General features: G+C 35.4%; 1 protein-coding gene across 1 annotated transcript in view; it reads right to left on the minus strand.

Annotated features, from left to right (window-relative positions):
* LOC149529117 (uncharacterized) overlaps nt 1-20,134 on the minus strand; it is a 138,561-nt gene extending 118,427 nt beyond the window's left edge. The window contains exon 1 of the mRNA XM_089809662.1: nt 19,894-20,134. Within this exon, the coding sequence (XP_089665788.1) occupies nt 19,894-20,068 (175 nt within the window). The 5' untranslated portion in view covers nt 20,069-20,134. The remainder of the gene's footprint in view (nt 1-19,893) is intronic.
* Nucleotides 20,135-24,447: the final 4,313 nt, after the last annotated feature.

The raw sequence follows: 24,447 nt of genomic DNA on the forward strand, positions 1-24,447 counted from the left end.
AACTACAATAATCAAATATAAGGCATATAAATGTGCCTAGCAAATTGCCAATCTGTTCTAGGGAGATGCATTTATCATGAGGCCATATATAAAGGAAATTACATGCATTCTAGATCTGTCTAATCTGAAAAATCAGAACATTAATATGATCAAATTATCAAGATTTAACATGCAAGATATCATCTAACATGATCTGCTTAGACATCATAATAGATGGCCATGGTTTGTTTAACGAATTTAATCCACCATGCAAGATGTAATCTATTATGATATGTTCCAGCCATCATGAGATGTCTATCACAATAGATTAAGTTATTGAGAGATCGTCACCTTTGAATAACTCCTACAAATACAAAGTGATAATCATTTGGAAGTTGTCACTTCCTCATGATGTACACAGGAGGTAGGCCCATCAAAATTATGGAGTCACTCGTATGGATTTTCAGACTCCCTCTGATTATCAATCTTACGAGCTCCTCATCCAATGTTGCCTCTAATTAGGTGTCAAACTCCCTCTGAATCTAATATCAACCTCCGTTTTCCTACAATAACATACTCGGAGGAAAAGATCCAAGGCAAATAGCTTTATTGTATGTATTAAATTACAAAAAGAGAGATTTACTATATTATAAACAATACTTGCAAATTTTATTCAAAAGTGAATAATAGATTTTTCTTATTTGACAAATATTATATCAAATTATTAAATATGTTTTTGAATGAATGTATATAATTCAAATGCAATTATACATTTATAAATACATGCATCCAATATATATATACAACATCAAGTTTTAATTTAACTAAAAGTGCATTTGAACTTATATATATAGAACATAAAAAATTAATAACTTTGTAACTTATTTTGTTGGTTTAGTGATATGCTACAGGCACAAAAGTATTAATAGGTATCGGTGAATAATGCATTGGGAAACATACACTTATTAATATGCATGAGATAACCTTCTAAAGGCTACTTGGAGATGGCTGTCGTTGGGAATCCATGGGCTTACCACCTTATTCGTGTATGCGCATACACATGAATATCCAACTAAATTTGTTGTTCAATGTCATTTATCAAGAACACTATAGAAAAGGGTGTCTTTGTAGAGTTCGTACAATCAATGGGCACACCACCTTGTTTGCCATCTTTGGCCTAATAATTACTTTGATCGTGACTAAGATAAATATAGTTGTGTGACCTTGAACATTTCAAACTTGCTTTATGAACACAAAGAGAGACGTCATCTTCAATATATAACATCTGCATTAGGCCCTTGGTTGTTATTTGCCTTGATCACTATTTACCTCACACAGCACCAATATAAAATTCCACCAGCACAAAGAGAAAACACAATACCCATCAAACTTCCCTATTTGGGTAAATAAGAGGTTAATCAATACACCAATTTTTGGCGATCAGTAAAGCGTTGGAATTAGTCACACGAGTGGTGTAGTGCATTGCCATCAATATGCAAGGGGATATGACTGATTCACAATCCAATTGAAGTTCCTAAAGGTTTTGCTATCTCTGATTTGACAGATGGTGATTGCTGATTATTGTCTGCATCTGCCCTGTATTATTCATTGCTTTTGTGTTTGAATCACAAACCTCTGCAATCCTACTGTCACTGTTTATGGTTTACTTTATCACCAATTCTTCCTCTGGTTATAATGCCTTCATTCAAACTTTTACTATCATTTATATTGCATCATGCATTGTCGATCAAACACATGTATTGCAAACTGCTACTATCCATTTTTATGTCTCAAATCTGTATTACTATAAAAAAATTTACCATTTTCTTACATTAGCAGCCTGCTCTGATATCATGTTGAGGTTTGATGACCTCTGCAAATGTAATTGCACTACCATTGTAAGTATATGAAATTCAATTGCAGCAATCTATCTTACATATATATTGAAAATGAGGTAAGGAGAAAGACATGTCCCATGTGCGACATGTCTATTCATTATTGAGATATTAATATAATTATAATTGATTATGTTAACTAACTAACTATATATATATATATATATATCACATAAGATATATATCTTCTTCAATAGTCTCAGAGGATTTATCCAACAGAAGGCTATAAACATTAACACCTACAATATTAATGAGACATATGCATTTTGGATGGATAAATCATTCCAGATGGTAAAATAAAACTAGCAATTTGTTAAAATCCTTCTAAAGAGTCCAATCCACCATTTCAAATAATGGTTCATCTATTCTTGATGCAAATATCGATGTCCATCTAATTGATAATGAGCTAGGCATTATAAATATTGTTGAGCAATGGTATGAAAACTTGTTTAACTTGTCTATTCACGGTAGGGATGTCAATCCATTGGAGGATGACCTAGGCATTACAAATCATGAAATGACATGCAATGAAAGTTTTTAATAACGTCCACGAAGCCAAGCAGCCTATGGGACCCATGGGTAGCCAACAACAAAATGAGCAAGTGAAAACCAAATGCAACAGGCCCCCACCAGCTAGATCTATTTCTCTTTCTGAAGCTTGGATCTTTTGTTGTGTATCTTGGTTAGGAAATTTGCTCCCCTTGTGATCTTTTCTTCTTCAAACTAATTTCTCAAGGTGGTTACTTTTACAGTATTCATGTAATTCCCCCCAATATCCTTGTAGGTTGAGCACTCTATGAAATAATGTCATTCAGTCTCCACTACTTCTTGAGTGCAATAAGAACATCTTCTATTTGTCCGCTCTTCTTTAAGTATCACCCATGTCTCACACCTAAGTTGGTGTGAACTAGTTCTTATTTGGGCAATTAACATTTTTGCTTTCCATTTTATTCCCATTCCTATTTAGTTCTTTTGAGATTGGTCATGTCTGGGATTAAAATGTTTGACATAGTACTCCTTCCTCTCGAGATGCCCAGTCCACATGCTTGTCATCGATAAATATTGTGTAGCTGACGGGTTGATGTCATTGGTAAATATTGTGTAATCGACGGGTTGATGTCATCGGTAGATATTGTGTAGCCAACAAGTAGATTAGCATGTAGATGGTAATTATTTATTATGTAGCCAACGGACCCCTTCGGGAAGGTTCTTCGGAATGGTATATGTACAACTTTGGATCATGGTTGTAATCATCATTGGAAGCACGATGTAATCTCTTCAGCATATATGTGAATAATAAAAGGGGTATTGTTGTGTTACATGTTCTTGTCTATTGTCTGTATGCATTAAACTATTTACCCCATATGGTAAACAATGCTTTCCTTCAATTTTCCTTGAAAACAATTTTTTATTTCCTTATTGATGCTTGGGCACTCACTTATTTTAATATCCTACTCATCCATCCATTCGTTGTTTTGTTTCATCTGTGTGCTCTTTCGCATGTCTAATTTCTCTTATGCTGCTATTTTTGGCCAGTAGTGTTTCTCCATGTTTTCTAAGCTTCTTTAATAGCTTAGCAATCGGCAGATAGCAGTCATTTCAATAGGAAAAGCCCTGGCTTCTACCAAGACAATTTCATACGGAATAGACAATTTAATTTCAAAGTTACTCGTGATTAAATGTTTTTGCGGTCTTTCTATCTGCCTCCTGGCCTCTACCAAGACAATTTCATATGGAATAGACAATTTAATTTCAAAGCTACTCGTGATTAAATGTTTTTGCGGTCTTTCTATCTGCCTCCATTTACTTGTTGAAATGTTATTGCCCCATACCTTGCAGCCATATAAAACAATTGGCACTACTAGAAGCCCAAAAAAGAGTTTTCGTAGTTTTCAAATCCCATAACTCGACACTTCTCAATCAATTTTGTAGTGAGTGTATGGTTTTTCATCTCCCTTGTAACCTTTTTGCTCTACAAGTTTCCCAACTAAGTTTATTGTAGAAACCAAGACCCAAGTATTTATATTCATTGACTACTTGCAAAGGGCTTCCTTTAAAGATGTATTCTCAAACTTCTTTCCCTTCAAAGTAAAGATCGTGACCTTGTTTTGCTGGTGTTCAGCTGCATCCCAACCTCATGACAAATATTTTCTAAGCTTTCAAGTGTTTCTTCGAAGCTTTATAACATAGCTGGTCAAATGGACCCATCCACCACCAAACTTGTCTAGTCATTCCTCTAATTTGTCAATGTGCAACCCGAAAAGAGTAGGGGATAAAGGACAGCTCTGCTTGACTCCAATATCACTTATGAAACACTTCGATAAGCCTTGTTTGGTTCTGATTTTGGTTCTAAGCTTTCAAGTGTTTCTTCGAAGCTTTATAACATAGCTGGTCAAATGGACCCATCCACCACCAAATTTGTCTAGTCATTCCTCTAATTTGTCAATGTGCAACCCGAAAAGAGTAGGGGATAAAGGACAGCCCTGCTTGACTCCAATATCACTTATGAAACACTTTGATAAGCCTTGGTTGGTTCTGATTTTGGCCCAGACTTGGTCGTATAAACTATGGACAGCAGCCTTATAATTATCTGGAATTTTCAACTCTTCTATTTTATTCCAAAGTTTGATTCTCAGTACCATATCAAAAGCTTTCTTGAAGTCTACAAAGCAGTAAGAAACCTCTCCCCCTTAAGTATCCTAAACTTTATCAATCAAGTTTCTAAATGTGATGCAATGGTCTCATAGAGTGTTTTGGTCTAAAACTTGTTTCCCGTTCGGCCCTCTTTCCTTACTTTTCAATAAAAGTGCTGTTTCACCTTTCTATCATGCTCGCAAAAAGTTTACCAATAAAAGGCTTGATCATTATAGTGTGGCAATTTGAAGGGTTGTTGATATTGTCACTTTTGTGCAAGGTGATAACAAAACTAGTGGTCCAATTTGTCTTAGTGATTTCATTAAATATTCTTTTAATGTGAGGTGTGAGGGATTCAATACCCCCATTTTAAATATTTCATCTGTAGAACATCTATATCACAAGCCTTAACTGTCGCAAGCTTTATGATTCCTCAATGCTAGGAGATTTCCACTAGCCATCAAAATAGACATACTATTGTTTCTGGATTTGATTGTCTGCAATATTTTTACATCAACATTTCAAATCTTTCAGCTTTTCTGATCCTGATGATGGATCAAGGAGTGTGATTCGAAATGTTCATATAAAAATCTCACACACAATCAAATCCAGAAACAGCAGTATCTCTATTTATGATTCCTTCTTTAATGTTTTTTGAAGAGAATAGTTTAGTTCTTGATATCATTACTAGAGGGATGTATTTATCTTGTCCCCTCTCATAAAGTTGTTTTGCATACTCTATCCATTGAGAATCACTGATGTTATTCTCTTTCTTTACATTTCTTTGCTGCAATTCCTTCCAAAAGCCTCTTGGATTGATCGTCTCGAGCAAAATCAATTATTTCCTTCTAATTTGCATATACTCTCTTTTTCAGTCTTACAATCTTTGTGTACTCCCTATTACTTCCCCATGTTTTGACTTTTTCCTTTGCTGCCTTACATTCTTCATCATACCATTGATTAGCTGGAAAGCTGTTTTTGTTACCTTTTTTAGGCCTGGGTCTTTTGCATGAGCTAAGATCTTTAAAAATTACTAAGGTCAACTTGATGTTGTCAACAGCTTTCTTTTTTGACTAGTTTTCTTTATTTTCTTGTGTCAAAAGTATTGTGCCTTGAGCAGTTTCTTTTCATTTTGCTGCATTTTTCCTTCTTGTTGATCATATTTTTGAGTATTTATCTTTACATAAATCGATTGTGATCTGATTTAATTTCCAAGGGCAGTCCACCTCTAAATTTGTTAGGCTTGCCATAAGTTTCTTTGAGCTTATAACATAGTCCACTACACTTTGACCATTGTTAGTGTGGCAAATAACATTCCTTGAGCTTCACCAAGCTATTAATCCATTACATAAAATCAAGTCATACAAGTTGCACATCCCTAACAGTTTTTCCCTGCACTATGTAATAGCTCCTCTTTTATCTTGAGATATTCTTTCCCATATTTAATTAGCCTCTTTTTCCAACCATGAAGGGTTTTCATTAATCCCTACTTCTCTATCAAGACAAAGTCTGGTTATGTAATGAGCCCTGCTGGCTCTCACCCAACTATGCTGTAGAATTAATGCTGTTCTTTTTAAAGTTCGTGATTGTTCTGTGTTTTTGGAATATATGTTTTTTTTTCCAGAATTTGAGAAGAAATAATAACAATGCAGAGGAAGTAAATTGCAAATTTCGAACTCCCTTAATTTATTATGCAATCACATGTAAATATGTACAATGCACACAATATAACTCGTCAATCAAAGAAACTTGTGAGGCAAATATGCAACATTGATCTTCAGATTTCTTTTGGAATGATCATGAATTAGATTCCAATGAATATGCAGCCTTCCAACAGCAGTAACAGCCTTAGAGAGAGAATGCAGCCTTTGAGAAATCTAACACTGCTCCTAGTAATTGAACGTAGCTGGTAATAGATTCCACACTGCCACAGAAAATCCAAACGCCACCCAATTGTGCATACATACAAGCATCAAATGCAGCTCTTAATGGCAGAATCATAATCCATCTTGATAGCAGTTCTTATTCCAAACATATAGCAGCGATTTTGAAACAATTCCTTGCACAATTACTTCTTCTAAACCCCTGATCAATCTGCAGTTCAGTAATCAGATTTTGGCACAACAATCACCAATTCCAAGTGCAATTCTACCAATAGAAATCACCTAACATGGCCTAATAGCCGGGACCCACATTGCATCTTGCATTTAGCTTTGTAAGCTTAAGTGCATTCCCCTAAGTTGCACTTAAGGTGGGGTGTTAGTGTAAATAATTAATTATTATTACACTTTACTTAAGTTTACTTAGGATAATGCATTTTTATATTAGTTGTCATGTAGACACCTAGGAACATGCATAGTCATATGAGTTGTCTTGTTGACAACAAAGAAGTTAGCAACTTATTAGAGCACAGGTGTCTACAACATTTCTTTATGAGATACACATATGTAAACTTATCCTCTCATCATCGCACAAACTCATGTGCTCTATGGAGGATAATCCACTCTTGGTGGACATGTGCTTAGTTGTGATGTTTATCTCTTTGCTAACTCCTAGTCATTCTAGTTGTCTTTACATACAAGGCACTTCTAGTGTGTATTCATCTCATATCCAATCATTGGATATTCATTATCATCTTGATCATTATTGAGATTCTCATTTGATCACTATTTGTCTCTCTTGTGCTATCTACTGAGCTTCTTGATCTTGGTGTTGAATTATTGCCTTAGGCAAATTCTTAAATGGTGTCAGATCTATACCAAATTCTTACACTCATGAAGGGACGTGTCTATTCATGGCATATTCTCTATATATAAATCTAAGAGTATGTTGCATTTGGAATACACATACCTAATACATGGCAATGCTATTACAATTTGCAGCAGTCCTTTAAAATTTAATAGATTATTATTATTAATTCAATAAATATTTGAATAATAGAATACATTTGGTTATTTACATATTGGGATGTATTAGTTTTTTTTTTTTTTTCTTGTAGGTAAAAGGCCAAGAGGCCCAAGCCTGAAAATAAATTAGATGTCCATCTCAATTAGGCACCCAAGATCCTTGGTTTAAACTTTACATAATTCTCTATAATAATTCAATCATTTAGCGCCAGCTTTTAGCTTTTGTATTTGTAGTTTTGGTTTTTAGAAATCCTTGTTAAAGTAACTACCAATTAAACTAAGCTAAGATCAATTTGTTAGAAACGAGAGAAATATAATATAAAATACAAAGAAGTTTATCTCTTACTTGTTGATATTTAAAACCAAAAGTGCATTAGGAAATTCATGAATATTTCTATTTAAGTCACTACTTAACAATAATCGTTTCAAAATATGAATGAAATCCAATCATTTTTCAAGCTTTTAATTTGTACATAAATTTATTAAATATTATTTATTAGCCATTCTTCTTCTTATTTATAAATTTATTTCTTCAAATATGAACATATTGACTAAAGTTTTTTTATTCATATCAATAATGTTTTAGGCAACTTCTCAAAATTATTTATATTATCAAATCTTATTTCAACTGGGGATATCACACGTGCACCTAGCTTGAATAACCTAATTGCGACACTCTAATTGTTAACATTAATTTTGCATCCTTTTGACATCCTTGATCGTAGGTCACCTTAGATTTACATCATATGTGTATATAAATACATAAGTAAACATGTATACACATCCATAATACAATTAATTTATATTATTAAGTCCCCATATATAAGTGATTAATTATGAGCAAAGTGTTTGGTTGTGATTAATCACGAGTATATGAACACGTAACATGGGTTAAGGAATTGTGGATGTATATAAATGTATGCTCATATTAATATATTCGCCTTTAATTTTGAGGACTCAACGAATTATGCTATTATTCCTTTCTCTACATTACTTCCACTTTTGAGAAAACTATGATTTCATTTTAATCAAATGTCTATCTTATTCTTAATCAGGTAATTTCACCCATCATGTATCTTGAATCATTCACAGGGCGTCACCTTAGACCCCTGACTTAATGTTATTTGAAATTATATTAATCAGCTGGCAAGGAAGCCACTCAATTAAAAAGGATAACTTTTCAAGAACCTTGCAAAATCCGACTTACTCTCCCACCAAGCCCAATGAGAAGTGGCAAAAATGTACTGCCGAGTCACTGCATTTAACGGCAGGACTTCCATTTATTCTAGGGTGGCATCGTCAGATGAGGGAAGGAGTGGGTTTAAACTGTTTCGATCATCTTGTTTGGAGGAATTTTCGAAGGTGGAAAAACATGATGGATATAGTATCTTCTTCCCTTCTCGAAAAATAGAGTTTTGGTCTCTATTTTTTGGGCAGATGGGTTCTACAAGTAGCTCGAGCAGTGCTTATGGAAACATCCTTATAATTTCCTTTCATGATATGGTAGTGTTCTGGGTTTCAATCTCCGGTAGCAACTTCAGTCTGATGGAAGTAGCGTGTGTGATTAAAATCAAGGGAGTTGCATAAGAAAAAAGTGTCATGATCCTTAGTTGATTATCTGACATCTCCATCTGAAGCTTTTCAACATCCATCCTCAACACTCTTGAAGTTCTGCAGGCATGCCTTCTTCCTTCTAGTTACTTATGTAGAAGAAATATAATAATAAATGTTACTTCTTTTCCATTCTTGCAAATAACTATGGTGCTGCTGGAAATTAGGACTGTACATTTGTAGTTTACTTGAATCTTTCAGCTCATTATGCAAAAAGTGTGTGTTGGTAAATAGAGATTTCTTGTATAGCATTCTTTTTCTAAGACAATCTTCTTGAGTCACCAGTATTCCTCCTATTTCTAAACATTAAAATGAATGACGTCTCACTGTGATATCTTGGAGCGAAGCTTGACTTTAACTGCTCTTTTCTTTCCTCTCTCTTGAAACAAAACCGCAGAGTTAGGAATTAGTCCAATCATTAAATCACTCAAGATTCTGTTCGAACTCTTTCATTAAATTGGAATCTTGACATTTCCAAGTCTGGATAGGCTGCCATGCTTATAGTAAAAATAAAACGGAGATAACTAGAACATGTAAATATCTCCAGTTTTTCAAGAGAAGTCTCTCCCTCCTATCTTATTATTTTGTCACATTTAATTGAGCCAACCAATTACATGGTGATGCAGAACAGTATGGTGAAGACCCCTCGAAAAAAAAAAATTTAAAAAGATTTTAGGAGCCAAGTCAGGTCATTTGCATCTATAGTTCTGGCCTACTAAGAACTCCAGAAAGATTATAGTATGTCGATAGAAAAGATTAAATTGGAGGAAAACTGTATATTATCGTTTTCCTTTAACACATAATCTGCCTTACGTCTCAACAGCCCTCTTCACTGTAGATATCATGTTAGCTCATATTCAATATTAATAAATCAGGAAACTCAAACTTGACCATGATTGAAGCCAGCAAAAAAATTTGAGATTACATTGATAATGTTTGGTAGAGTAAAAAAGAAACTAGTAGTAGGCTGGAAGATTTCGGCAGAATTGCTTAAATACTAGAGATTATAGAGGGAATTGCATCCTCTAGAAATTATAACCCATGGTCACCAAAAGTGCAAGTGGGATAGGGCAAGAGGCTAACTTCACAAAAGTGAAATACTTGGCCAAGGTGCACTAGTCCAGTGCTGGTCAGTCTCAAGACTCTGGATACACCTATAGTCAGGTGCCATAACCAAACAGCAGGAGCTGCGAGTATGGCTGACTAAGCAGTAGGACTCTTATGCCAGTTCCTATGAGACTTGTCATAGACAACCCTCATCCCTTGCGAGGGCCAGGCCCACTTGAGAAGGAAATGGGCCAGGGAGGATAAGCAGTGATCCATGGTTGGGTGTACAAATGCCCCAATGATACCTTTCCCCATCCAAGATAAAGATAAGGCAATCATGGCAACTCTCTTTCTCTCTTCTGCTTATTGCTAAGTAAGTTCTACGTAAGTTCTACTTCTTTGTTACTTTGTATCTGAATAAATGTTCACGTAGTTGGGATTCTTAAAGGAATAATGAAGTTACTTTCAGTATTTAAATTCTTGCAAGGATTATTACGATTTGAAATCCATGCTATATTGTGCTGTTTTGTTTCTTTTAAAAATAAAAAACGCAAGTGCTTTTATGTCTTGAAGAGTACCTTTCATTTCTGAACTTGTTTCAACTTTTTGTTTTAAAATAAAAAACTAGCCGTTGTGTTTCATTAATTAATTAATGGCTTGTGATATTGCTAGCAGGATTTACGTGTGTAGTTTTTGAGTCAAACTCATTGAAATAACTTTATATATAAATATGCTAACTATTGAGTCTGATTCAAAAACTACACAGTTAAACCCTGATAGCAATATTAAAATTTGACTTGCTGTAGAAAATATCTCGTACTTATAAATTATTAGCTGGTTACATTGTTTGGAAGCCAGCAAGCCATCAAAGGTCACAAATTCACAATTGTACTTGACTGTTAATAATTGGTAGCTTTAGTTAGGATAAACTATAGTGCAAATATATATTATATATATAAGTGTGAGATATAATATATATATTTAATGTACTAAATATATGAGATATTTATTTGTCATTATAGTAATTACATTCTAATGAAGAGACATGTCTCGTGAAGAGACATGTCTCGTGAAGAGACATATATTATAGTAATTACATTCTAGTGAAGAGACATGTCTCGTGAAGAGACGTGTCTATCCATACTTCATCCTATATTAGAGATGGCTGCCGTTTGAAAAGTACATACCATATACAATGGCAGTGCTATTACATTTGCAGCAGATCCCGGAAAACTCAACATGGTATCAGAGCCATACTGCAAATGTAAGTAAAATATGCCATCAAAATGAGAACACTTGTAATAAGCCAACACTAATTTCGAACATATTTATTATTATTGAATCATTGGTGTCAAAGCCGGATGTTATCAATATATCAACTCCAGTATCGAGCATACATAGAAGGAGGTCAAATTTATCGCAGACATTGATAGGATGTGCCATGAGCAATCATGGTCACAGGATAAGGAGACACCTTCACAGATGAATACACAGCAAATACTACAGATTTTAACACACATTTCTGATGACAAAATGATTCATTGAACAGTCACCATTGATGTTCTCTGTGAAAGACACTGGTGGAGGTCACGAGTTTTTATGGACAAGTAGAGTTGTATTTTATTGTTCGACATCCGTGGGTGAAGCTTTTTGTATGCGAGAAGTACTCCTTTACAGCATGAACATATCTCGTTGTCCTCTTTGAAAATTTGTCAGGTAAACAAGCAGATAAAAGACAAACTTATGCAGAAGAAAGATTGATAAGCATCTGTTTGATTGTTTAGATGGCACACACAGATATGAAAAATGAATATTTGACTAATGAACGTTACTAAGTACCTATTGGGTGTGTCAGGTATTTGCAATAAAACAAAATCTGGTGTTACATCATCGAAATATTGATCATCACTCCATTTGTCATTACAGTGTCTGCACTTATATGTAACAATCAAAACCTGGCTTCCTTCAAACAATTCCTGGTACAATTGCATCAGAACAAGGATTGGCATTTTTCTGTGGTTTTGTTGTCACTACTCAGGGGTACGCTTATCATGAGATATTGAAGAGAAGTTAAAGCAAAATAACTCTTAACATTTGAAGATAGAAATGTGATGACTATCGAATCTTGGCATCCTCTAAAGTTGGACGCAGGAATTATGAATAACTTGGCATAAGCCGCTTATAAAGTCCGGAAGGAAAAATAAAATAAATTTCCAAACATCTGTGGTCAAAATTGTGCTCCGCCTTGAGCGGCAACATCTGGGATCTTTGGCATGTGTTTGTAGATATGCTTGGTCTACAACGGAATTATGTTTTCTAGTCTTGCTATGTTTGAGGGAAGGCTTCCATCATGGTTCTATAACATATAAAATGTTTGCGTCAGTTCTTTGGCATTTGATGGAAAATTGAAAGTGGAGGGCGAGAGCATCTAGAATGGAGAGTCATGAGTAGCTGAGACGTTGAGGGTCTCATTTGGCAGATAACAATAACTTAAATGAGCTGCTTTATCCACAAAATTGAATTTTGTAATCGACATCCTTAAACTTTAGTATTCTGCAGTGTATCTAGTTTAAGTATTCTTTGGTGTATAAGCCATAAAGGTTGTGTCCCAACAGCCAAAGTTGTGTGAGCAATTTGGAATACGTAGTGCCACATCTAAGATAGAAGTCCTAGGGACCCCACTTTGGGTCAGGTAACATAATCATCGCTAACATGAAGGGGAAGGAAAGGCATTTGAATCGATGACATATTGGCTTACTAAAAGGTAAGGAAAGTCAAGTGCATTACTAGGGGATGCGAAGGATAGTATTTCCCTTATAAAATGTCCCACATGGAGGTAGGAACATTTTTAAGTGAAGGAAATGATGTGGAAATATCACAAGTAATGAAGGACTTGCCAAGTTATATACAAATCTCATTAAGTTGTAAGTATGTCCTTCGTACAAGAGGGACCCACCACAAGTATAGAGCAGCTATAAAGATGAATAAAAGATGAAGGATGAAAATTGATTCATGCTTTATATTTCCTATATGGACTCACCTTATGAAAGGAAATATTTGAAACACAAGGACGAAAGCCTCTGGAATTCAGATTCAAAGGGACTCCGGCATCTTCTAGGAGGTCAAAATGTCAATGAACTTGAGCTTCAGAGGGAGCAGATGGGTTCGGTCAACTTGTGACAATCTCGATCATAGTGATTGAGAGGGAGTTTTATTGTTGAAGTTGAAACACTTATGAGGTAAACTTGATTGATTATTATACTAATGAGATCATTTTAATGCCTTATGGGCCCTATGTAAATCATGAGGAAGTGACGACTTCCAAATGATTATCATGTATTTGTTGATGTTATTGGAAGATGACAATCTTACATTAACTTAATCTTCTATCATGATAGACATCATATGATGGCTGAGAATGATCACATTAGATTATGAATGTTCCTATGGTAAGTGCACATTACCTTTGAACAATTTTGAGTTATGGTGAATATCATGGGACTTGATATTCTTGATCAGACCATATCTCTGATATCATATTGAGATGACATCTAAAACTAGGTATCACATGTTAGGTGATTCCTCATATAACGTGTTAGGTGATATGTAAAACTAGGTATCACATGTTAAGTGATTCCTCATATCACGTGTTACGTGTTAGGTGATATGTAAAACTAGGTATCACATGTTAGGTGATTCCTCATATCACATGTTAGGTGATATGTAAAACTAGGTATCACATGTTAAGTGATTCCTCATATCACGTGTTAGGTGATATGTAAAACTAGGTATCACATGTTAGGTGATTCCTCATATCACGTGTTAGATGATATGTAAAACTAGGTATCACATGTTAAGTGATTCCTCATATCATGAGTTAGGTGATATGTAAAACTAGGTATTATATGTTATATGATACTTCATATCATGTGTTATGTGATCACAAGATATGTAATATGATTATCATTATACCACTTATCTTCCCTAGCTAAGAGGAAGTGTTGATGTTTGTAGCATCGATCGGATGTCATATGATTTGACATTCTAGAAACCATTATTTATATTGAGGTAATATATTATTCATATTGTGTATGAATCTTGTTTATCCTCTCTGAGCTAAGAGGGAGTGTTAATAATTGGTAGCTTTAGTTAGGATAAACTATAGTGCAAATATGTGTGTGTGTGTGTGAGAGAGATATATCACGTGTTAGGAGATATGTAAAACTAGGTATCACATGTTAGGTGATTCCTCATATCACGTGTTAGATGATATGTAAAACTAGGTATCACATGTTAAGTGATTCCTCATATCATGAGTTAGGTGATATGTAAAACTAGGTATTATATGTTATATGATACTTCATATCATGTGTTATGTGATCACAAGATATGTAATATGATTATACCATTTATCTTCCCTAGCTAAGAGGAAGTGTTGATGTTTGTAGCATCGATCGGATGTCATATGAGTTGACATTCTAGAAACCATTATTTATATTGAGGTAATATGTTATTCATATTGTGTATGAATCTTGTTTATCCTCTCTGAGCTAAGAGGGAGTGTTAATAATTGGTAGCTTTAGTTAGGATAAACTATAGTGCAAATATATGTGTGTGTGTGTGTGTGAGATATAATATATATATTTAATATATTAAATATATGAGATATTTATTTGTCATTGTAGTAATTACATTCTAATGAATAGACATGTCTTGTGAAGAGATATGTCTATCCATACTTCATCCTATATTAGAGAGATGGCTGCCATTTGGAAAGTACATACCATATACAATGGCAATGCTATTAGATTTGTAGCAGATTCCGGAAAACTCAACACTAACTATGGAGATACAATTGAGAATGGCGCTGAAAAGGCATTAGCAGTTGAGGAAAAGTAGTCTAGATTCATAGATTCACTTTGAAGCAACGGAAAATTTGATCCATCTGAGGAGCCAAGTGAATTTATTCATTTCTTTCAAGGAATGGCGAATCAAGCCATGGTGCAATTGTTTGTACTTCATTTGTATCTAGCATTGCAAATTGTTGAGGAAAGGCCGCTACATTGGTGAGCCAATGAATGATTTCATTTGAGAAGGTGTTTCTTGTTGGTTAGTCTAGGTTAGATTAGTTTTCCAATTTCAATAAGTGCAATTGCCCAAAGTCATGTTTTAGTAGGTTGATTTGAGTCAATTATGTCATCCTTTTTGTATTTGTGTCGATGTATAGCTTGACTTGTAGGCACTTGGAATTCAGGATTCTTCTCCCTTCAATTGTTATCATTATTCAACAAAGCTCCCAATCAGAGCCAATTGTTATCTCCAATTTGAGCTTGGCGAAAATTGTGGATAACCCTGCATCATTTTATCATTCTGAGTATTAGGCATGCATTTTAAGGTTGCTTGAATGCCCTCGCATTGTCTTCACTTACAATCAATTGCAATCGGATCTCTAAGACCCAATTGCAAGTCACCTTGCATATCCTTTGTCATGCACTTATGCAATCAAGTCTCCGAGAATCAACTGCATGTCAACTCTCCATACAGTTGCAAAAAACATCGTGTAATTGCATCACTGAGACTTGACTGCAAACACGTCAATAGTCGTCTCTGAGACCTTACAACAAATGCATTACATAATCAGCTCTCCAAGACCCAACTAGACAACACATCATGTAATCTGATCTCTAAGACCCAACTGCGCTACATGTTTAATTGGGTCTCTGATACCTAATAGCACAATAGCCTGTGTAATCATATCTTTGACAACTGATTGCACACACATCATGTAATCGAGTCTTTGGGCCCAACTACACAACACACCATCTAATCAAGTCTTTGAGGCCTGACTACACAACACGCCATGCAATCAAGTCTTGAGGATCCAACAACATGTTGAATCCTCATGCACTCTCTTTGCACATACAATTCGGGTTTTGAGACCCAAATTGCAACTCAATCCACCTTGGTCAATTTCTGACACCTTTTGCTGCCTTTTGAAATATTTTCTTTGTCATCTCGTAGTCTGTCTCTAGTTCTCATCCAACAATGGAACTGCTCTCAATCCATCCCTACAACTATGTTTTAGATGCTCTTATCTAGACATTGGGACTTGAAGACTCCAAGCACATGCCACGCTGGAGCTGCACAAAGACCTCCTTGATAGGAGACAATGTTAATGAAGTCATGTTGTCAGGCACTTAGTTTACTTTCCGCCAATTATGTAATTTAGTCTCGACGTATTACATGTGCAATGGGAAAATGCAATTACATGTAATTGCATTACAAGTCAAACTAGTTTAGGATACAATTTTGAATAAGTCAAAAAAATTAGTTAGAACTCTCTCACTTTTTTCTCATGGCCCCACACCTATATATGGGAGCTCCTTCTAAATGAGAGATCTTTTGGCAATGCAATAAAAGTCTACAAGCTTAGGAACACTCTAAACTTTGATTTAAATGTATATCAGATTATAATCAATAAAAGAGGCAAGTTGCTTTCAAACTTTGTGTTGGAAAACTTTGTTATGTGACAACATTATCCTGTGTTGATTGTGAGTGTTGTGGTGTTACCTTAAAAAGATTTAAACCTAATCTTGTAGTCTTTGAACTACTTATTGTGTTTGAGTTAATTTTATGTTTTAAAACTCGATCTTATAGTCTTTGAGCTACTTATCACCTTCGAAGCTAGTGCTATGCGCTTAAGCTAAGAGATAACTTGTAGTCTTTGTGATGCTTCTATCTTATATGCTCGTGCAATTAAGGTGTAGTATATATCGGAGTCTCTGAGCTGCAAATATATTCCATCTTTGTTCCTGAAGCTTTGTAAGAAGTCACAGAAAGTCTCTGAGATTTTGTGAGCTTCTTGGTTACTAACTTTGCTAGATTGTACTTGAAATTTGATTGAAGAACAAATAATCTAATCTAAAAGAAGAGGATATGATGAACAACACCTATTCTAAAATAATGAGACTACAATGAAACTAACAACCTATTGATTAGCTTAGTATACATAACCTTAGATCCTAGTAAAGTGTTAGTTGCTTTCAGTAGCGATATATAGGAGTCTTCCCTTACAAATAGGAGAGATTGTGTCTCACATACTGAGGTTGAAACAACTATTTTGCAATCGATTGAAAAGTTGTATGTTGCGAAATCGTCACCCAACACTACGTTGCAAAATTGGGTATGACTACGTGTACAATACACTAAAAGTTTAAAACAACAAAACAAATGGGAATTTAGGTTCATAATGGGTACATCCCTACAAGAAACATATATATAAACTATAGTATATTCAAAAACCTAATACCTTACTAAATAATACATTTTTTATTTATATTCCAAAACCTATATCAAAATCATACTATTTATGCCATATTAATATAGTTTATTTGCAACTAAATTAAAACATTATTAAATAGTAATACTATTGATATGTATGAGTTATGAAATGCAGCTATAAAATTATTATTATAAAGCTATTAAACGATTATTATTACTTTAAAACACATAATAAGTTATTTATATCTTAGATGTTTTTAATATACTGATAGCGATTTCTAATATATAGCTAATGCAGATATTGTAATATGTAACAAGGGAAGATTACATCTTATAATTAGTCATAGCCAATTGTGAAGGGCGATCTCCAAATCTATCCCTGTGCACAATGGTGTTTCATAGTTATTATTTTATTGCTTCCAAGATCGCCACACTATTCTCTCTGACCATTGATGGGACTTCGATGAACACTTGCTTATGCTCAAACCCTAGCACGTCTCCTTTGATCCAGCTACTGAATCTTTTTGCAACTCTGATTTGGGTAATGCTACTAAATCTTACATTGCAATTCTGACTTGAACCTTGTTTTGAAGCTGTAGCAGCTCGTTGGGCTTTTTTTTACAGATTGATGAGTGTTCATTGCATTATCTGCCAAGTTGACATTACCAAAGAACTCTTTACGGAAATCTCTCTCAAAACCAAAAAAGGTTGTTGGAAATAGGCTTCATATTATGAGGCCATCCTGTTTAGATGTTGTAGATGCTACTGCATTGGTCATTTAGCTGCTCAATGCACCAAGCAAAAAAATGATAGCAAGGCTACATGGTGGAAGGGCGTCTCCCCTCACCATTTTATTGTGGAGTAAAGGAATCCAAGCTCGAAAGGCGAAAAGGAACACAAAAAGTCACTGACGATGAGAATCCACTGTCTACTCCAAGAAAGGCATCTCCACCCGAGTGTGACAGTGAGCAAACTATTTTGGCTTCAACTGGCGTGATCAACAAGCATGCTGAGAGCTCTGACACTCTGACACTCTTCCTTGTAAAGAAAAAGATGACCCCAAAGTTTTAGCTGATGTGGAACAGAAGCTAGGAGTCAGAGAAGGTAATTGGACTACTGTGCAAAGAAGAAAGAAGAAATGTGAGGCATTAATATGCAACTTCATTCACATGACAAATCAAATACAAAACCTTAACGATGCAGTTTTTTTCTATTTGTTGGGGTTAAATACAATTGGGTTGGTGTAGGGATGGTACTAAGTGGATTGTTTAATCTGTCAGATCAGTAAAGGGGGTTTATTTTTGCTGAGTTTGGATGGGGTTTGTATTGTTGGTTGCCTGATCATGGGCTCTGATGGCTTTTTGCCAATATCTGTTGTGAAACTTTTTAACTATTCAATATATTGGGTGCAGCCCTGTGCTGGTATTTAACGGTCAAAAAAATAGTAAATAGCATTTAAAGTTATAATTATCAACCAACACATTCTGATAGGGTTTTTATTATTTATTCTAATTTATTATAACACTTAAGTTGTTTCTATTTCCATGTACAAATTTAAATCCATCATGTTGTATTCCCTTTTCTCTAGAAGCAAGAACTAATTCAGAGCAAGAGATTGAAAGAATCTGTAGGAAGAGGGGTTATCGTCACGACGAGAGAGGTTATTGTGATAAGCTCTTATGCAGAGAAGTGTCACGTTCTCCTGCAGCCCTCTTCTCTCGCCTCTGTAATTGATTATTCTTAAAAAAGCATTCTACTCTTCAAAAAATTATTTCCATCATTGGCCTTTTGTATAAACTGGCCGCCTAGGAATTACACTACTTGTACTTAGATATTGATTCGCATTGCTTCCTAGTTTTGTTTCTGAATTTTGCTTTTCCTGCTGAAGTGATAGGAGCTTTCACATTGGCTTTCAATTAGATGTGACTTCCAACTCCGTGAAGATGTGACTTCCAACTCCGTGAATGCGTACTCGTTTCTTCGGTGACTATTCTATCCTCGCCTACATTAAAAGGGCCGCACAAAAGAATAATAATCTTAAACCAAGCGGGCTCACAAAAACAAAAGCACACCAGAGAGAAGGAAGATGGTACGTCTTTTGTCGCCAGCGTTCCTTTTTACACTCCTAATGTCGATTGTGAGGTGTGATTTTGAGTTCTTCAGCGATTCGTAGGAAGAAACAAAACGTGTGTTTCCTTCTCCCTTTGTGATTTCACGCACAAGAGTGGACACTTCGGTGCATTGCTGTCACGTTTTATTATATGTGTCCATGCAATCCCGCTTCAAGTGCCATTTCAAAGCCATTGGGCCCGGAATGGCATTTTATCTGAAATCCAAGGCTAAAAAATAAAAGTGGATCTTTCGCAACAACAAAAAAAATAGTAATAATTGTATATATACACATAAAAGACCATTCATGTAACATCTACTACAATTCTCGGGGGATTCGGATAACCGATAAATTTCGAGAGGGTTGTCAAAAAATGATAAAAACAATGAATGCAACCAATAAAAGTAATTGAGAGAAATAGGATATATACTTATTGGACACGTTATGAGAAATCCGGAGTGGGAAGTTTGAAGAAGAGCAGAGGGGGCCTGATAATCGAAGCGAGGCATATTGATAATTGTCGCATGCTTCTCCCATGGTGGAATGTCTGCCTTTGTTTCTTCTTCTGCAAACTCTTGAGCTTGGGGTTGCAAAGAATCCTCCATTTTACCTCCCAACTAAATACATACAGCAGTCCGAATGTCTGATGAACGAGAACAATCAGACTAGCTGTTTTCACAAACTTATTTGAAAGCCTTTTATGAAGGATATGAGTGACCGAAATGAACGCGAATCAAATATTTGTGAGCTTGGCTTCATATTATTAAAATATTAACGTTTCTAAGGATTGTTTCCTGTATTAAATAATTAATAATAATAATAATAACAAATAATTTCTTTTATATACAAAATTTTGGTGTACAATCATTCTTATTAATGAAAAAATATTTTTATGTGAATTTCTAGTATGTAACTGGCAATTGTACCAATAAAAAGAGTGATGGTTATGCTAATGGTATTCTATGCTAGCAAAAATAGAATTTCAAATATAAATTAATACATATTCGTTTGGAGATGTGAAGTATACAAAAATATTTGTAGAGTATCAAAATTGTTAAGTTAAGCATATTTTTTGTTGGCTAGTGACATGTTCACTTTGTTTTTTACATTGCTCCTTTGAAGATAAATTTATGTTGTATCAAAGTTTTCAATTTATGTGGTGCAGGAGCACCTAGGTAAGGCTACATTGTAACCTAGGGTTCCTAGTCAAGTTTTGGCTTGTAGTGGTTTTAGCCAAGTCACTAGTGCAATAAGGAGGCTAGTTAGTCCTAGAGTGTGACTTAATCATTAGGAGGTCTAATTAGGTCATTGGAAATATGCAATGTTACTCGTTTGTTCAAAGTTGCTAGGTATTGTGCAAATGTTGTCATTGTTGTCAAACATGACATTTGTGTATTCCGGGGGCTAGATTGGACAAACAATGGGTAGAATAGTGATTTCATGTCCTAAGATTCATATTTAAGCATTTGGTAGAGATTCATGAGGTTTTGACCAAGTTTGGGCTAGCTATGCAAAATGTTGTCAAGTTGCATAACTTAGCAAAAATAGCAAAAGTTGTCATGACAACTTTTGTTGTTTTGAGTGCATCTTCGAGCAAGGGGTCAAATAACTACCTCAAATGGTTGGGACATGGGTGTTGGACCTATTTAAGGCCTCCCTCGACCTATGACAAGGGTTGGTTGACATTTGAAGAAAGTTTTATTGAAGAGCAAGCATAAACATTAATTCTATTACAATTAAGCCATTTAGCTTGCATTTTGTGAATTAATGGATTGATCTTTGCATTGTATCTTGTGCATGAGTTAGTACATGTTATTTCTTGATTATGTGTGTGATTAGTTAGCTTGTATAGTTTCATTTCATTACAATTTAGAAATTTCTCGTTTTTAGCACTGTTGTTGGTTTGAACCAGGCAGATTTTGGTTATGGGCTCATAACTCACATTCCCATCGTGGCATCTGTACAGTTCCTTGGGATTTGTGAGATGACTCCCTATGCATTGGTTGTGCAAAATATTTGTCCCTAGAAAGCAAGCCTTCTATTTTTGCAGTGATGCCCTAAGCAAGCCAAAGCAACATGGTCAGGGATCATAGTGATAGCAACAACATTTGGGTGGGTTGAAATCATTTATTGCTTCAACCAAAGTATGTGGAGAGGAGGGTATGAGTGTGGAGAAGTCTCGTACCAAAGGAGAGGTCATGGTGACAAGTTTTTCCATGTAACCAAACCCTTGTGAATTTGGCAACATAGTGCAAAACCCTTATTTTTAGGCTTGATTTCAGCATCCCACTATACAGATAGGTTAGGGAAGTGAGACCAAGTAAATTTGAAAGGTCTTCCAAAAGGGTGTTAGGATATGGAGTTTGTTTGCCACCTTGTTAAGCAATTTTTTGAGTTTTAAGCTGAAAAAGAATATTTTAAGGCATAATTCCTTGTAGCCCTATTAGGCCTAGTTTGGAGCAAATTCTTGAATCTATAAGGATTTCTTTGCATTTTAAGTTCATGAGCTTTGGAATGGATACAGTGCCCTAGAAACAAACCTTCCTCTCCATAGCCAATTATTTTTGGTCATGTTTGAGCACTGGGAGTAGCTAATCCAAGAAGGCACCCATGAAGCAAGTTTTGGGTTGAATTGATGGTGATATTGGTGTGGACGAGTTGAAGAGGTGGAGGATTGGGAGTAGGATCATCCTGAGCTAGGGTTAGTGGAAGAATCTTAATAGGCTAGAGAAGAGGCCAAGAGAAGACCCTAAGAGAAGGTAGGATTAGAGAGCAAGATTTGTTCTTACATTAGAGTGGTAGTAAAGCACCAAAAGATTGGGCTCATAGTTAGATATTTTGGACTAAAGAATTAGTAGGTGAGAAAATGACGGTGGCTAACGCAGAGTTAGCTAAAGAAATGGGTGACCAAAAGGAGAGAAATAAAATACCTGAAGAAGCCCTAGAGGAAATGAAGACAAAGGTAGAAGAAGTTGTTGAGGCAACTTAGAATAAAGACATAGAAGGTGAAAGTAGTGACAAAGGTAAGGAAAAGATTGATGAGGAAGACATAATTCCTAAATAGACCCTCCATTGAATGAGGAACCATTCTTGAAAGCTATCAAGGCACTAGGAAGAAAATCCCTAGAAAGAATCATGTTGTTTAGTTAAAAGATGGACATTGATACAATGATGGAATGGATTAGAGGGATGGAAAATCATTTTGAGTGTGAAGGTGTCACAGAGGCATAAAAAGTAAAGGTTGCAAAATCAAGACTAAGAGGTTCAACATTGACATGGTGGAAATATATGGAAGATGAAAGGGTTAGAATGGGTAAAAAGCCCATAGCCAACTGGAATGTCATAGTGACTAAAGTGAAGGAAAATTATCTGTCAAAAGATTATGAAGTACAATTGCATAGAAAGCGACAAGGTCTGAAGCAAAAAGACTTGGATGTGGCCTCTTATACAAAGGAATTTCAAAAATTATGCCTAAGATCCAAGATTCAAGAAGAGGAAATTGTTAAGGTCGCAATATATTTGGGTGGACTGAAGTGGAACATCCAAAGAGAGCTAAGCCTATGGACCCCTACCACTGTTTAGGAGTGTCACCAATTGGCTCTTAAGGTCGAAGAAAAGAATAGGAAGAAGGGAGACTCTAATTTTAGAGGTAGGGGTAGAGGAATAGACCAAAGAGGGCATAGAGGTGGATGCTAAAGTAGAGGTAACGATCAAAGAAACCAAGTTGATTCTAAACTTGTTGAACAATGTAGTGAAACTACTCCAAGAGGAGGTTATACAAGGGGAAGAGGTACTCAAGGAGGCTCCAATAGAGGGAGAAGTTAAGTCGAAAGAAATTCATACTTCACAAGTATGAAGTGTTATACTTGTGGATAGGTGGGTCACCCTGCCTATAGATGCCCTGACAAACCTACCTCTTCAAACAATGACAAGAGGGTTGCATATGCTCAAGAAGATACAATGAGTACTAAGACATTTGAGGTGGATCATATTGAGTTAGAGAGGGGAGAGAACTTAATGTTCAAAAGAGTGATGATTAGGCAACCAACTGAGGATGAACCCAAACATAAGAGAGCCTTGACCAGAATTAGGTGCAAGATTTTGTGCAAGGTGAGTAAAGTTGTTGTGGATTCAGGCTCCACAAATAATATCATGTCATAAGAGGTAGTGGACAAACTCAAGTTGGCAAAGATACCTCATGTTAACCCATACAAGGTGGCATGGTTGAATAAGGGCAGAGTGTGTTGGTGAATGAACAAACTTGGGTTGAGTTTTCAATTGCAGGCTACAAAGATAAACTACTTTGTGATGTGTTGTCTATGGGTGCATGTCATTTACTATTAGGCGGGCCTTCGCAATATGATAGGTGTGTTGTTTATGATGGAAAAGAGAATTCCATTTATGTCAAGAAAGGTGGAATAACTTTCAAGATCCAATCCTTATTGGAGGAAGATGAGTCGTAGTCTAAGACCCATAGTGTATTATTAAGTAGTGGGTTAAGCATGAAGGAAGTGAAGGGTATGTCATTCTTCTTGAGCCTAAGGAAGAAGAGAAATCTAAAACAGAACCTTTGCCAACTAAATCCAAGAGATGCTTGTGAAGTATAAAGATATAGTTAATGATGGAACTACTACAACCTTACGTCCTAGAAGAGTGATAAGTCATCAGATTGACTTTGTACCTAGTGCATCATTGCCAAATAAAGTAGCCTATAAGCTTACTCTAGATCAGAACAGAGAGGTAGTTGGACAAGTACAAGAACTCTAGATTAGGGGTTGATAAAGAAGAGCATTAGCCCATCTGTAATGCCAGTAGTTTTGGCATCCAAGAAGGTTGGAAAATGGAGATTTTGCACATATTCAAGGGCCATAAACAAGATCACCATTAGGTATAGATTTCCCATACCTAGAATTGAAGACTTGATGGATTGTCTTGGAGGGGCTCAATATTTCACAAAGTTAGATCTCAAAAGTAGTTATCATCA

The sequence above is a fragment of the Cupressus sempervirens genome, chromosome 11 (genome assembly GCF_028749045.1).
Source record: "Cupressus sempervirens isolate cs-2001-9-10 chromosome 11, ASM2874904v1, whole genome shotgun sequence".
Lineage (NCBI taxonomy): Eukaryota > Viridiplantae > Streptophyta > Pinopsida > Cupressales > Cupressaceae > Cupressus > Cupressus sempervirens.